We start from the raw sequence: 16,751 nt of genomic DNA, 5'->3' as shown, positions 1-16,751 counted from the left end.
TATATAGGGGGTTGAACTTCCTGATAGGGTGTGCCAGTGTCCAATCACCAGTGATACCTATATAACCCATCAGTAATTACTGAGGCTCTGTGTCCCGTGATGTCCTTCGAAAGAAAAGGATTTTACAGGTAAGCTGTTTTAAAAAATCCTATTTTTGCAAAGGAGAATGTGCAAAAACATTCACTCTATAGGGACATCCCCAAAAAGGCTTGCAGCTGTATTTGCAGAGAAAGGTGGTTCTACAAAGTATTGACTCGGGGACTGAATACAAATGCACGCCACACTTTTCACATATTTATTTGGAACACATTTTAAAAACCATTTATCATTTTCCTTTCACTTCACAATTATGTGCCACTTTGTGTTGGTCTATCACATAAAATCGCAAAAATTACATTTACGTTTCAGGTTGTAACATGACAAAGTGTGAAAAATGTCAAGGGGTATGAATACTTTTTCAAGGCACTATACGTAGTCCAGATCTGGTACTGCCACCACCCCCTCGGCCATGGACTATTGATTCAGAGTTTTTTGCACTCGCTCCCCACCAAACAGGATCTGGAAGCAATTCCAACTAGAGTGGATTTGGAAAGTCTGGCTCAACGTCTTGAGTGAGTACTCCGTAAGGAGATAACTGATGTACGACAACACTTACAGGTTGTGGAATCTAGGGTATCAATGTTGGAGGCTGCAGGCGATGTCGTGAATTCCCGTTTATCTGCTTTAAAATCTTTCCAAGGAATGATCAAACAAAGGCTCACTGCACTTTTTTTCAGTGTGGAAGATGCAGAGAACCATAGCAATACTTATTGTAAAGGCTAAAATAAATGGTCTACATGTCAATTAAAGTTAGAAAATTGCACTGTATTTTCTACACCTTTTTATTATGAATCATATAGAGGATCTTTATGCTTTCCTTCATGATTTTTGAACATTTTTTTTCTCATTTCGAAAAAAATGAATTGTAGATAGTATTTAATATAGTAACAAGACAACAAAATTGTAGTAAATTTAATACTTTTCCCTCTTTTATAAACAATACATCTTGCAATTTCAGAGTGAAGAACTTGTAAGCCTGTTACTGAACACATTGGTGCTGTCAGTGCCTTTATCAGGAAGTTCACAAAGAAGTTTCATTAACTTTTCCCATGGGGAATATTTCTACAGTTTGTTTTCTGAAACAATCAACACTGAGCTTTTGAAAAATCTGGACACTGTAGTGGCGCATGTGCTGAAATCTTCTACAGAAAACCCTAAAATGGTAGTATGATCCAATTCTGTTATTTTTACAACTCTTCGATTACTTCCATCTTATTTCTAAAACCAAGAGTTAGCATTATTGCTATCAAATAGCGAACACATTGTTACTATATTTGGCATTTCTACTTTTTCAACATATCAGAGCGAAGTGGGTCTGAATCAGGAAAAATAGAAGAGCTCATATTTAACACAAGTTTGCACTTTGCGACACACCTATGCACTGCAGTAACATGTGCGTTAAAGCAACACATTTTATTGCACCATATAGGTGTCAGTGCATTGGAGTACCTTTCTTTCTAAATTGCACCTAAGGCACCCAATTTGTTTTGCAGTGCATTGCAATGTGTGGTAACTTGCTAACAAACATTGCATTCTAAGAGGGCAGTTCAAGTTGTCGATGTGCTGTGGTGGGTTGATCTTAATGCAGTGCACAGCTAAGGTGGGAAAAGGCCAATAATATAAATGTAAATTTATGTAGGCATGTTGTGATATTCTGATTTCAATGGTTGCATTCTCTTCTGAAGTCAGAGGCAGCCATTTGACTGCAGAATGCCACACTACTCCATACTATTAGAATGTTGCAGCAGAGTACTAGAAATACATTGTAGAGTTATAGTCAAGTTTTCTAGCACATAGGGGGTTGATTTACTGAAACTGAAGAGCGCAAAATCTAGTTCAGTTGTACAGCTTGTTCAGTTAAGCTTTGATAAAAAAAAACAAAAAAAAAACTGGAAGCTGCACTGAATTTTGCACTCTCCATTTTTAGTAAATGAACTTCACACTGTCACTGCTATATTTGCCTGTGCACTTAGGTTTCAATTAACTCTGGTAGCAAAAGGGTTAGGATTGAGGTCAGCAGTGGCAACCTCTGTATTTCTCTCATTACATTTTTCTTTTAAAAAGTCAGTCCTCACAAGACTGACTGTTTGTTTTTAAAGTGATATTAAAGGTTTTTTTGTTGTTAAAATAATAAAAGATGTTATGCTTGCCTGCTGTGGGTAATGACATTGCACAGAGCGGTTCCTTACCTCCTTTTCAGGAGTCCCCCTCCAGCACTATTCGCTCCTCCTTCCTCTCGTGCCTCTCTACCAAGCCTTGTGTTATGGGGGCATCTGTGCGGGGATGCCCTCATGAGCCCTGCTCTCAGAATCTCCTGTGAGACCAGCGGCACTGCAGCGGGACAGGGCCGGAGCATGAGAGGACTCGGGTAAGTTTTTTTTTTTTTTTTTTTACCTTAATGCAGAGAATGCATTAGGGTAAAGAGAACCACTTTATTTTCTGGCAGAAGAGGTAAACTCTGTCATTATTTCTTATATGTCTCATAGCTACTTCTGAGATTTCCCATGTTTGCATCCCTGTCACAGCATACATGACACTGTCCGCCTCCCCCTGTTGGATTTTTATTGTATTTTATGTTCAAATCCTGGGCATGGAACATTATATGGTCAGGACTGGGAACAAATGCCCTCTTTTTTTTTTTTCTCTTTTCAAGGTGAGCACTATTTTGAATGGCATGCTTGATCAAAGTTTTAAACAACGTACAATCCGAAAACAACAAGGTGTTGATTTGGTAAATGTTGTCTTGCAAAACTGGCTGAAACTAGAGAGCTGGTGGGCCAAAGATTCTTCACCTGAAAGCAAAATGGCAGTGCTGACATTACTTGCTAAAGTGCTACAGGTACTTTTTTTTTTTTTGTTTAATGTGTAGTGATTGTTTATTAGCTGTGTATTTCCAACAAGTGTGCTTGTGTTATAATTAGAGGTCGACCGATATGGGCTTTTCTCTGGCCGATGCCGATATTTAGAAATCGCGGTGGCCGATTCCGATATGTGATGCCGATTTTTTTTGGGCCGATATATTTGGCCGATTTTTTTTTTTCCCCTTCATCTCATAAAATCTAACAGTTAGACCCCTTTCACACTCGGGCGTTTTGCAGGCGCTTTTGAGCTAAAAAGAGCGCCTGTAAAGTGCCTGTAAAACGGCTCCCCTGCAGTCTGTGTGATATCCCGAGTGCTTTCACACTGAGGCGATGCGCTGGCAGGATGTAAAAAAAAAAGTCCTGCAAACGGCATCTTTGGAGCGGTGTATACCACCACTCCTGCCCATTGAAATTAATGCGCACCGCTGCTGAAGCGCCTGCAAAGCGTTTTGGCAGCGGCGCTTCAGGGGGCGCATTTAACCCCTTCCTCGGCCGCTAGCTGGGTTGTAAGCACCCCGCTAGCAGCCGAATAGCGCCTCTAAAATGACGGTAAAGCGCCGCTAAAACTAGCAGCGTTTTACCATCAACGCATGCCCGCTCCAGTGTGAAAGCAACCTTAAGTGATAAGTGATACAGAAAATTTTTTACATTTAAACATTAAACAAAACAAACCTCCAATCAGTTCACTTGTATGTATAATTTAGAAAAAAAAAAAAAAAAAACTATCTTAAATATTAAATACACAAAAACAGGTAATCAAAACTTTTGGACGAAAAAAAAATGGGCTAACTTTACTGCTTAGTTTTTTTTTTTTTAATTCATTACTGTATTTTTTTTTTTTTTAAATTGCATTTGAAAGACCGCTGCGCAAATACCGCGTGACATAAAATATTGCAACAACCACCATTTTATTCCCTAGGGTCTCTGCTAAAAAAAATATATATAAATGTTTGGGTGTTCTAAGTTATTTTCTAGCAGAAAATACTGGATTTTTACCTGTAAGCAACAAGTGTCAGAAAAGATTTAGTCTTTAAATGGTTAAACTGAGAATTCCTACACGGAGTTCAGTCTATTGATAAAAAAGAACTTGAAGAGATACAAATGTATCTACTTATCAGACTTGGCAGGCTGCCCAGAGGAGGAGAGAAGATAACTTTCAGACAACTTGCATTGACTCTATTACAGAAGTCATTTGCAAGTCACGGCTGAAGTTACAATCGGCCTTTTTTATCAGCACAATCGGCCCATGCCGATTAAGTAAAAAACGCCAAATATCGGCCGATATATCGGTCGACCTCTAGTTATAATACAATTTGGTATAGTCTCAAACTCATTTGTCCAATATCCATTGAGATATCATATCACAAATAATGATGAGCTTCAAGTTTGGACAAAATTGAATCTGAATTTTGCCTGTTTGACATTTAGTGAAGGGCTGAACTAAATGGGGTGTTTACCTGCCCACCATACCTTTGTTGCAGCAGAAAGAGGTGCATTTAGCAATGGTAATAAGGCCCCCCTTATATTAAAGGGAATTTCCAATAAGCCTGCCAATAGCAGACCCTCCACAACCACTGGACCAGGGTTGAGGGGGCAAAGTCGTCACTTGCCCTCATCAGCAAGGAAACAAAGTTTTTGCCATGGTGCAAACCCCCCCCCCCCCCCACTTCGACAAGGTACCCTCCCCATATTGAGGGCATGTGGTTTGGTATAAGATTGGATAAAGGTCTGGTATAGGTGATTGAAATCTTTAGCTATTGATTTTGATTGAGAACAAAGCGGCCAGGAGCTGTCATTTACCAGCAATTTTCTTTGAATTGTTTTTTCTTTCGAGTTGTTACTTTTGCTGTAGTAGGTTGTATGCATCATACAGACACATCACTTCACAGACAGATTCAGTGCATCCCATAAACATGTTATTAAAGGAATTTTACATTCTTAATGTTTCACTTAAAGAGTTTATAAAATCTTTGCTCTCTGCCAAAATTAAAAAAATTGCATTGGTATTTGACCCCCAGGGTAGTGCCCAGCCCCCCATGCCATTTGTTTGACAGTCCTCTGCCTCTTGACCTTGAAAATGACCAGAACTTATTTTTAGGGCTGGTTCACACCACTCTAGATTTGTTACTGATGCATTCTATGCATGCGCGTTTTGGATGCGTTTCCGGATGCATTCCAGGTGCTTTTTTTCGTCTTTCCTGTTTTTTTTTCCTCTCACTATACTAAGGTACAGTGCGTTTCAGTGCGTTTTTGATTAGTTTTACTGCGTTCCAGTACAGTCCAGTGCAGGAAAAATGCAGCATGTTCCATTTTCTTTTTTTTTTCTGGAACTGAAAAAGCCCTGGAACTATGTGAACTATGCCATTGCAAACCATATAGCCTACTTTCCATGCATTTATGATGCAGAACAAAAACGCATTGGACTGCATGTGGGATGTGAACTGCAGTGTTAATTTTGGCAGCAAATTTCGATTTAGTTTTAGTCTTAATCTTAGGACTAAAATGGCATTTTAGTTTTAGTCCCATTTTAGTCTTCTGCAATTGTTTTCGTTTTAGTCGTATTTAGTCGACTAAATCTCCAGTAGATTTTAGTCGACTAAAACTCATTTTAGTCGTCTAAAATAGAATAGGTGTTAACAATTCTCTACAATTTGCAAACTCATTATATACTGTTGGAGTGAAAAATCTAATCTTATTTATTTTTACATTGAGGTATGAACATGTACTACAGACCAGTGTTAATTTTGAAGTCAAATTTCAATTTAGTTTTAGTCTTAGTCTTTTGACTAAAATGCCATTTTAGTTTGTCGTATTTTAGTCATTTCAGTTGTTTTAGTCGTATTTTAGTTGACTAAAATAATATTCATTTAGTCGACTAAAATGTTTTAGTCGATGAAATTAACACTGGTGAACTGGCCCTTAAAGATTTGGCTGCAATTGGGCTTGTAAAACCTCCTGCTAACTGAACTCAAATAGGTTTGGCTCGAAGGTGCAGTAACACTTAAAAAATGGCAGTTTTATCGCTGTAGCTTTTACCTTTTATAAGTAAGAATATATTCATAAAAATATTTTAGTTATGCAGCATAACTGACCCGCTGTTTTCCCAGCAGCGAGAACTCTCTTTGGTAAATCCTCCCTTTATCCTGACTCTCAGTGGTTGTAAGAGGTACGTCATTGCAGGATTGTCTAACAAATTATTCTGGGGGTCTAGTTTAGGATATCAGTTAATTTGTATAATAAAAGAAGCCTAAACAAATGTTAAATCTCAACTGCAGCTATTTTTTTCTTTTAGTTTTGAATAGAGCAATGGAATGTTAGAACATCAAGTTTATATGCTTGCTTCTTCCACTCTCTTTATTTTCTTTTGATACTCATTCCCTGAACAGAGAACCAGTGGCTGGAAACCTCCCCAATTAAGGAACAGTCACCAGTAAAGCATGTTGACAGGTTCTAACTCTTATCCACTCCAAAAGTTTAAATAAGAAATAATGTTGAGTCACATGAGTTTCTGTCTGTACTATTCTGTAGTTTTTGTAGATATGTATGTACAGTATAACCTTTTTCTATGTTTAATTTCAGATTGAGTCTTCTGTTTCTTTTGATACAAGCCATCCAGCTTTCAACAGTGTATTTAAGACTTACATAAACCTTCTAACTGATCAAAAGCTTGGCCTTAATTTGAAGGTATGTTCTTACTTTTGACCTCTCTCTTCCAGATAGTAATGTCATACATGACATCTTAATACAGTGTTGTGTCTTCGTATTGACACCACATACATATACTGCAACCAATAATTTTGTAAATACAATCCTAATTCCAAAAAAGTTGTGACGTTGTGTAAATTCTACATAAAACAGAATTTGCAGATATCATAAACCCATATTTTATTCACAATACAAAACATATAATATGTTTAAACTGAGAAAATAGAGTATTTTAAGAAAAAACAAAGGTAATGTTGAAATTTATGGCAGCAACATATTTCAAAAAAGTTGTGACAGGGCCATGTTTACCATGGTGTAGCATCCCCTATTCTTTTAACAACACACTTTGTAAACCTCTGGGAACTGATGAGACCAGTTGCTGAAGTTTTGGGAAAGGTTTGTTGTCCTATTCTTGCCTGATATAGGATTCTAACTGCTCAACAGTCCTGGGTCTTCTTCGTGCTATTTTTAGTTTTTTGATGTACCAAATATTTTCAATTTGTGTAAGGTCTGGACTGCAGGCAGGCCAGTTAAGCACCCAGACTCTTCTACTACCAAGCCCTGTTGTTGTTATAGATGCTGAAATATGCAAGGCCTTCACTGAAAAAGATGTCATCTGGTTGGGAGCATATGCTGCTCTAAAACCTTGATATATCTTTCATCATTGATGGTGGCTTTCCAGATTTGCAAAAGTTATATTTTACAGTGTTCCAACTTTTTTGCAATTGGTTTGTATTAGGAGGGGGTACGATAAAACATTTACATCACTTTTAGTGGTGGGGTCCCTTTAAAACAACCTGCTCCTAATTCAGGACTGCCTGGTGACCCTTCCATTAGGGTTTCCAGTACGTGTGACATATTCAGGTAGTTCTTATTACCGCCATGTTTAAAACCTGTTGCTATCGCTGCCACAGATTCAAAAAGAATTGCATCTGATTTGCAGATTGGGAAATTGGTGGTAATCAAGACCAACTCTGAGCTGGTGTACAGATGGACACCAGTGCTCAGAGTGGGACATTTAGGTGCATATATATAATTGAAAGCTGTAATGGATGTGACATGTTCCTACACAGGACTCCTGGGTTGCTGGTGGCTCATCTTAATCAGCTTAATTGTACTATAGATGATGCATTTCTTGATTTTACACTGTCAGATACATAGCCTACAGTGTCCTAGCAATCAGTGACGTAGGGGCACGGTGACAGTGGGTGAAGCCTGATGGGGAACTGAGACTAGATTCCAATCAGGTCCACCTGCCTTGTGATTTGACAGCGTTCAGTTCAATAGCAGATATGTAATCCATCCACTGTCTTTGTTGGTCGCAAGGCAGGTAAACCTGATGGTGTACTAGTCTTGGGCTTCATGTACACTTGAACTACTTTGACCGCTGGACGCAGGATAATGCAAAATTGTGCTGCAAGTTTACTGCGATTTTGCGGCCGGCGGTAAAAATGTTTCTATCCTGAACGTGATTCTAACACGTTCAGGAGAAGGTTAGGGGGGTTGAACTTCCCCTAACCGCAGCACCTCCTAAACCACGGGTCTCAAACTGGTGGCCCTCCAGCTGTTGCGAAACTACAAGTCCCATGAGGCATTGCAAGGTTGACAGTTACAAGCATGACTTTCACAGGCAGAGGCATGATGGGACTTGTAGTTTTGCAACAGCTGGAGGGCCACAAGTTTGAGACCGCTGTCCTAAACGATCCTAAAAGCCTAGGTGTACATGGACACATACACTTTTATTGAGTTTAGGAGCTGCTAGTGTACATGGAGCCTTAGAGTTCCACTTTAGGCTCTGCCCAACCTGCAAAAGAACATCTTGACTGAAGCACCTGTCTGTGTGACGGTTGCAGTGGCTGGGGGGAGGTTAGTAACAGTGAGCCTGTGATTTTATCAGGCTCAGCGCTGGCGAGTTGCACTGGGAAAAGGACATGGACACTGTCCTGACCGGTACACAAATCTGTCGTAAGCACTGGCACTTGTGGCGTGGAGGTGTAACGGAATTCTAAAGAGTTTTTGTACACTCTTTATGAATTCCACTGTGTTATTGTCGGTTGGGGATGTTCAAGCTACCAATCATTTTCCAGTATATGGGAATGAAAATCACTGATATATTATACAATGGAGATGGAGAAGAGACAAGGTGTGCCAATCTAAGTGTAGTATGTATGAACAATTTAGTGAAGAAATAAAAGGTGGCCAAGTGGCTACTCACAACTTATGAGACTCATAAGGCATGTAAACACATGTATTGGAGTCCATGTTGTCCTGGATATTCCACTATACTCTTGCACTAATAATTGCCCTTTCAGCCTTTTGGTATTATGCATGCTTAAATAACCCATGTCTCCCCTTTTCCCCAGTAAACAGCCATAGTCACCATCTCAGCTCCATCGTTCCGCCATCTGCCGCGCAGGGCAGAGGCTCTCGGCTTTTTATTCACACACAAACGGGAAGCCACAAACAGGATGTGACCTCACAGGATGTGACTTTATACAACAACCAATAAATAATGACTAGGGGAGTCTTATGGGCATGTCTGGGCAGGGGCAGCGTGTACAATCTCCAGCCCCCTGTCTCTGATTACAGGAAGCCTGAGATCATGAACACTTCTCCCGACCACAACGATTCAAAGACTCCCGTTCTCATCGTTTGTTCATGAATCCTTATTCTGCTTTGTTCAGAGAACAAAGCATACCCGGACTATACTACTGTCTCTGTGGACGAGAGATTATCTGCAGGTGTATGCTCACGGCACCCCAATATGTTGATCAGGCATACAGGGGTGACACAGCACATCCGCTAAACCGATAATGTCTTTGCAGAGCGAACAGCCCCCCCCAGACGATTGTTCTGTGCATCGCACAGGGGCCCTTCGCTGGCGGACTTGTTCCTACTCCGCAAACACTTCTCTACATCCCCGAGGAGCTTTCCACTACCAAACGGATCACAACCAGCGTCAGTCTGCCCCAGTCAGCTCTTTAGAGCGGGTTGTGGGAGTACTAACACTGGGAAACACGTAAGACAATACATATTAAAATACATCTTCATAAAATATCCACAACAATGTTCACTCATTCGGTCCGGGGCTGCATCAGTGGAGGCGTCCTAGTGGAATCTGGATGAACTGCCAAGATGGAGGTGCAGATGCAGGACGGCCTGTATTTCTTGCTGATGGTGGGTGCCGTCTATTATGCAAGCCAGGTGGAAGTACAGAGGGACCTGGGTGTAAGTCTCTGCTGCATGTTGTCCGTCCTCAGGGATGTTGGGAACCGGAAGGACAACCAGCGTGGAACGCACAGCTCGATGGATTCCATGTCCCAGAAGTGACGTATGTATGTGTCAGATGAAGCGTTTCAAAGCTTTTGCTTTTTTCCTCAGATTTGGATTGGCTTTTAGCAGTGTCAGTCATTTATAGGCTGATGCTGGTCAACACGTGACGACACCATCAAGGTAAACAAAATAGTAGGACGGCCGGAAATATGCACATATATTAGACCATACCAGGAATTGGGGGGAAAAAAAACAAACACAAAACATATATACAAACGTAATAAAAAGGATATCTGTCAAATAAGTGTATGTATGTATGTATGTATGTGTGTATATATATATATATATATATATATATATATATATATATATATATATATATATAGAAAATGGTAAAAATATATAAAAAAATGAATTAATAATTTGGATAAGATTTAAAGTGTATGTATATAATATAAATATATATATATATATATATATATATATATATATATACACCTAGGAAAGATGTATAGAATAATTGTAAACTAGATAATAAATCAATGGAATAATCAGTACATGAAATGGGGATCACTAACCACAATGAGTCAAGACTTAGGGAAACAATTATATATTTATAAAAATAATTCTAAAAACTATACGAATGAAAGTCGATAGAATATAAAAAATATGTATATAAAAAAAATATACAATATAATAATAATTGTAAAATATATCCATACATACGCATATATACACATACATATACACCTGTAAGTATAAATATACATAAATAAATACATATAAAATATATATATATATATATATATATATATATATATATATATATATATATATATATATACACACACCTCTATAGAAGAGACTTAAGGATGCAAATGTATGGCATCTACATAGATGTCCACATATGCAACCATAGGGGGACATATATTAATAATTATTGAACCTATGTCAAAGAGAGTCCAATGTGCAAGGGACAAGGATCGATGTCAACAGTGCACATGGACCCCTGAAGGCATGTACATAAGAAACCTAATGGAGTCATAAAGTATTACTTACCCATCCAAAAAGGACAAGGAAATGGGAATCAATATGGAAAAGAAAGGAGAAGGGAAGGGTGCACAAAAACGAAGGGAGCTGTGAAAAAATGAAAAAGGGAAAAAAGAAGGAGCAAAAAGATTCCCATTTCCTTGTCATTTTTGGGTGGGTAAGGTGTGTGTGTGTGTGTGTGTGTGTATATATATATATATATATATATATATGTATATTTTATATGTGTATTTATACGTACAGGTGTATGTGTGTGTGTGTGTATGTATATATATATATATATATATATATATATATATATATATATATATATATATTTTTTTTTTTAATATACACATTTTTTTATATTTTTATATTCTATCGACTTTCATTCGTATAGTTTTTATTCATTTTTTTATGTGTGTGTGTATATATATATATGTGTGTGTATATATATATATATATATATATATATATATATATTATATGTGTATATATGTATGATTTTTTTTTTCCTAAGTCTTGACTCATTGTGGTTAGTGATCCCTATTTCATGTATTGATTATTCCATTGATTTATTATCTAGTTTACATATATCCTATACATCTTTCCTAGGCCAATATAGCTATATACTGTGTATATACCATTTAAATCTTATCCAAATTATTAATTTTCTTATTTATATATTTTTACCATCTTGCATATATATATATATATATATATATATATATATGTGTATATATACACATATGTGTATATCTATATGCTCATTTGACAGATATCCTTTTTTATTACGTCTGTATATATGTTTTTTTTTTTTTTTGTTTGTTTTTTTCTTCCCACTTTCTGGTATGGTCTAATATGTGCATATTTCCGGCCGTCCTACTATTTTGTTTACCTTGCTGACGTTGTCACGTGTTGACCAGCATCAGCCTATAAATGAGTGACACTGCTACTAGCCAATTAGATCTTAGGAAAAAGCGGAAGCTTTGAAACGTGTCATCCATACGTCACTTCTGGTACACGGAATCCATCGAGCTGTGCGTTCCACGCTGGTTGTCCTTCCGGTTCCGGTTTCTGGCATCCCCGAGGACGGACGGCGTGCAGCCGAGTCTTACACCCAGGTCCCCCTGTACTTCCATCTGGCTTGCATAAAAATAGACAGCGCCCACCATCAGCAAGACATACAGGCCGTCCTGCATCTGCCCCTCCATCTTGGCAGTTCATCCAGACTCCGCTGGGACGCCTCCATTGATGCAGTCCCGGACCGAATAAGTGAACATGGACTCCAATACATGTGTTTACATGCCTGATTCTCACTCATAAGTTGTGAGTAGCCACTTGGTCACCTTTTTATTTCTTCATTAAATTGTTCATACATACTGCACTTAGATTGGCGCACCTTGTCTCTTTTCCATTTGTTTTCCAGAGTTTTTTCTTCAACTCCCAAGGGAGCTGCCGCTGGTGCAATCTATTTTATTTCATTAATTCCTCCCCACTTCCTAATGCTGGGACTTCTTATCTATATACATATATATAATTGTTTCAGATATAAACATTGTATACAGTACATATTATCATTTATTTTACTTTAATTGCTGCTATAATGTTTGGTTAGTCATTGCGCCATCTTTTCCTTTTCTATTATACAATGGAAAACTGGGTCTTATGATGACTATCATCTGTTGTATGTTATAGTAGAATTGCTTCTTTTGCAACCAAAGCAATGCATCAGTTGGGATGATTACTAATGTTGGCAACCCAATGGTTATGAAGTATTTTGTCCTTTTAGTGGTTACCTAAGCTGTGAATGCTGGACAAACATAGAGCTATCTCCAAGCATGTGAAAATAATTAGGTTTATTGTCTTTCTGTACATTATAGAATTTTGACTGATTATTTACTTTAATTATGTACGCCAGTTCATGATAAGACATCTCTTGGTTTTCCGATTCTCATCAGCTGGTTTTGTAACTTCCACACATTCAAATATGTAGTTATTCTTAATTAGGAATTATATTAAAGTTTGTTTTTCAAGTGGGTGGAAAATAGGTATTTTTGTTTACTCTGATCATGAGAGAAGCTTATTGATTGTAAGCATCCATGCTAGACTGCTATGGACAGCCATTTTTTTTTCAGTGTAACACTTTCACCTGCTTGAAGAAAACATTCACAGTCCAATGTATATGTTGTTTCAGTACAGCATTATGTAGGACAGGATATTTTTAGTGTGTCAAATGTGCGGAGCTCCACCCAAAAGGGGAAGCTCCGCTTGTTCGCACCCCCCCCATCCCTCTATTACCACATTTGCCACTTTTTTTGGGGGGGGGGGGGGGGGGGAGTGGGAGCGGGTACCTGGTTGGCTCCCACTACCGGGTAAGATTGCTGAGCTATGATATTTCGGGACCCCCCTCCTTCCCTTCCCTGAGCTTCCCAGTGAATGGCTGTGCATGGAGGCATGTCAAGACAAGTTTGATCATTGGAGGAGAGCAGGATAATTAGAACTTTGGCGGTGTCTAGCATAGTTAGAGAACTGACCTGAAGCTCTCCTGCTTAGTGTGGTCAGTTTTTAATAGTAAAACAGAGGGACTCGGAGGAACACCAGGGATTTTCTTTCAAAGAAAGCAATACAAAGAGAACATGATACTTTTTCCTACAAGTTCATGGTACAACAGACACAAATCATGTATATGAAATGTTAGGGTAACAAACACTTTAAACGTGTAACATTTTTTTCAGCAACTTTAACAGTTGCTTGTATATTTTATAGTGTTAAGTTTTATTCAATATTAAAGTATGCTTATGGTTTCTTGTTATATTTTTATAGAGTCAGACTATTATAATTCTTCCTTTCTTTACCAACCTCAAAGAAGAAAGACTTGATGAGTTGAAAAATACACTTGAGCAGTTTGTTGCCTTTAATTTTCCAATGAGAGCTGATGAGTTTCCTAAAGGGACTTTAAAGTATAATAATTATGTGGACACTTTGAAAAAGGTAAGAGGTCTTTGCCAAACTCTTTGCATGTTAAAAAAAAAATACATGTGACCAAAGTAGTGAGCCTGCAGAAAAATCTTTTTAAAGAACTACTGACTTTAGCTAAATTTGTGCAGTAATGCATATCACTGTTTAGATTTTGTCCTGTGATAGAGCATGACATGATATGATATAAAATGCACAGGTTATATGTAATAGGCACAATATAGCTTCTTTTTTTTAATCAAAACAATGTTTATTGAGCATAAAAAAATACATAAACATACGGGTGAATAGTGCAACAGGCACTACATTTACGAATCAATCCAATTGACATACATAGAAGCATGACATAAATCCGAGGAAGAGGTGCTTGCATAGTATAGTCCATTGGGTAGTTGAACAGTGCAAGGCCGGGGGAGACCATGAGGCAGCCATGGGGTTACCAAAGAGAGGCGTATCTAGCCTTCTCCATCACAGGTGGAGGCATCCTCCAGCCATCTATCCCATATTTTGTGATATTTATTAGTGCAGCCCCTGTGGATGTAGAGTAATCTTTTATAGGGGAGAGTGATATTGACAGCTATAATCCATTGCTGTAGTGTGGGGGGGGGGGTGGGGGTCCCCTCATCCATGTCCTGGCGATCTGCAGTCTGGCAAGGAATAATGTTTCTTGCAGAGAGACCATGGGGAGCCCATGCGATCATGGAGGAACCGGACCACCTGGGTCCAGAACCCCTGTATGAACGGGCAGGTCCACAGTAGATGGAAGGAGGAGGCGTTGGGGTGGCTACAGTTGGGGTTATGTCCATGTCTATATTTGGAGATGCGGTAGGGCGTCGGGTATGATCTGTGGAGGATGTATAGATGGGTGAGGCGGTCAGAGTTTTGGAGAAACCGTTTTACAGTTAGCAAGGGCCTCCTCCCAGTCCTCGTCCATCATAGTGCCCAGGTCAGGCTCCCAGCATGATTTCAGTTGATGGGCGGTGGTGGTCGCTGTGGGCAGCATGAGGTATGTATAGATTTGGGAGATCAGTTTCTTGGGGTCTTTTCCTGAAACTATGTCCACCAGTAATGGGACCTCGAGAGCTGGAATGGAGTCACTATACTGTGTGTGTGTTAAGTGCGTGTTGGAGTTGAAGGTATCGGAAGAACATGTGGTTGGGTAAAGCGAAGTTATCTTTGAGTGTTTGGAATGACTTAACCGACCCGTGAGCTACAACTTGCGACAAGTAGATGACACCCTTGTCAATCCACAGTCCATGATCAGGAATAGAGGCAAGTTCAGGCAAGTGTGGGTTGTCCCAAAGAGGTGTGTGGGAGTGAGGGGAGGGTGCCCTACTGAGGCACAGGGCGAGTTGCCAGATCTTGCAGTGGTGTAACAACATGTGCCTCCCATCACCGGTTCGGGGTGGACCTCGGGGTCCGCAGAACAGGATCTGGAAGGGGTGGGCCGGGGGCCTGGGAGCAGACTAGGGTGGAATAACTGACTCTGTCAGATTGATTGAAGTAGAAGAAGTGAGAGATTTGGGGCGCTATGTAATATGTAGAGAGGTCAGGGAGTTCGGTGCCGCCTAAGTCATTCGGCATTTCAGGACCTGCCATGACAATTTGTGTCTAGAGGAGCCCCAGATGAACGTGTTAAGGATAGATTCCATGGATTTAAATATATGTGGTGGGAGGTATAGCGGGGCATGCCAGAAAACGTAGAGTCATTTGGGGAGGAGAATCATTTTGACCAAGTTAATTTGACCCATGACCCCTAGAGGGAGACGGGACCATATCTGTGTTTTGGCTTTTAAGGTAGCGAATAGGGGTTCAATATTGAGGTTTATGTAGTCGAAGAGGGATCGGGAGATGTGGATGCCCAGGTACTTAATGGTGCTTGCTCTAACCAGAGGGAGTGCGGCTTGATCAGCAGTAGGGGCACCTATGTCTAGAGGGAGAATTTGGGACTTGGTCCAATTTATCCGAAGCCCAGAAAATGCCCCCGAAGGCTGTGATAATTAGTAGGGCAGTCTGGAGTGAGGGGCCAGCCTCAGCGAGGTAAAGGAGCATGTCGTCAGCGTAGAGGCTGGATTACCTCTGTAAACTGGCCACAGCGGAGGCCTTTAATGTCTGGATGACATCTGAGCGCTATAGCCAGGGGCTCCACCGCCAGGGCGTAGAGTAGGGGTGAGATGGGGCAGCCCTGGCACGTGCCACAGGAGAGTGGGAAGGAGGGGGATATTCTGCCATTAACTTGAATCCTTGCCATGGGGGCCTGATAGAGAAGTTGAAACCAAATCTATGGAGGCATTCCCACAAGTAACTCCACTCCACGGAGTTGAACGCTTTGGCGGCGTCTAAACTGACCACTACTCTGGAGCCTACATCTGTATGCTGGGATTGGAGGTTCATGTGGCGCCGTGTTTTTGTCTGGCATGAATCCAGTCTGGTCGGGATGCACTAAGCTAAGGTGAGGCGCAGAGCTAGGATTTTGGCCAGTATCTTAACGTCAAGTTGAAGGAGGGACATGGGCCTATACGATTCAGGGAACAGCGGGTCTTTGCCTGGTTTGGGTATGTGTACGATAAGGGCTTCACCCATGGATGTCGGGAGGGCATTCGTATCAAATATGTGCGTGTACAGTTTACAAAGTTTAGGGATGAGGATCTCACTGAATTGTTTATAAAACTCAAGGGGAAGCCCATCTGAGCCAGGTGCCTTAGAGGTGGGAGCTGCGCCAGGGCCTCTGCAATACAGTCTGCAGTGATAACCACTTCCAGTTGGGCAATCTGCGGAGGTGAAAGTGTAGGGAAATCAATGTCC

The 16,751-nt window shown here is 40.0% G+C and overlaps 1 protein-coding gene across 2 annotated transcripts in view; it reads left to right on the top strand.

The window, feature by feature from the left end:
• The window catches only part of PRKDC (protein kinase, DNA-activated, catalytic subunit), a 712,087-nt gene that overhangs the window by 243,274 nt on the left and 452,062 nt on the right, over positions 1-16,751 (top strand). For both annotated transcript variants that reach the window (XR_012244521.1, XM_073631567.1), the window contains exons 36-39: positions 1,058-1,261; positions 2,753-2,938; positions 6,540-6,644; positions 13,794-13,961. Coding sequence is in view for 1 of the 2 variants with exons in the window: in XM_073631567.1 (XP_073487668.1) it covers positions 1,058-1,261; positions 2,753-2,938; positions 6,540-6,644; positions 13,794-13,961 (663 nt within the window). In the remaining variant the exon portion in view is untranslated. The remainder of the gene's footprint in view (positions 1-1,057; positions 1,262-2,752; positions 2,939-6,539; positions 6,645-13,793; positions 13,962-16,751) is intronic.

Source organism: Aquarana catesbeiana, linkage group LG05 (assembly GCF_042186555.1).
Source record: "Aquarana catesbeiana isolate 2022-GZ linkage group LG05, ASM4218655v1, whole genome shotgun sequence".
NCBI lineage: Eukaryota > Metazoa > Chordata > Amphibia > Anura > Ranidae > Aquarana > Aquarana catesbeiana.
Note: the sequence above shows the minus strand (reverse complement) of the source record. Positions and strands in the feature narration are given on the sequence as shown.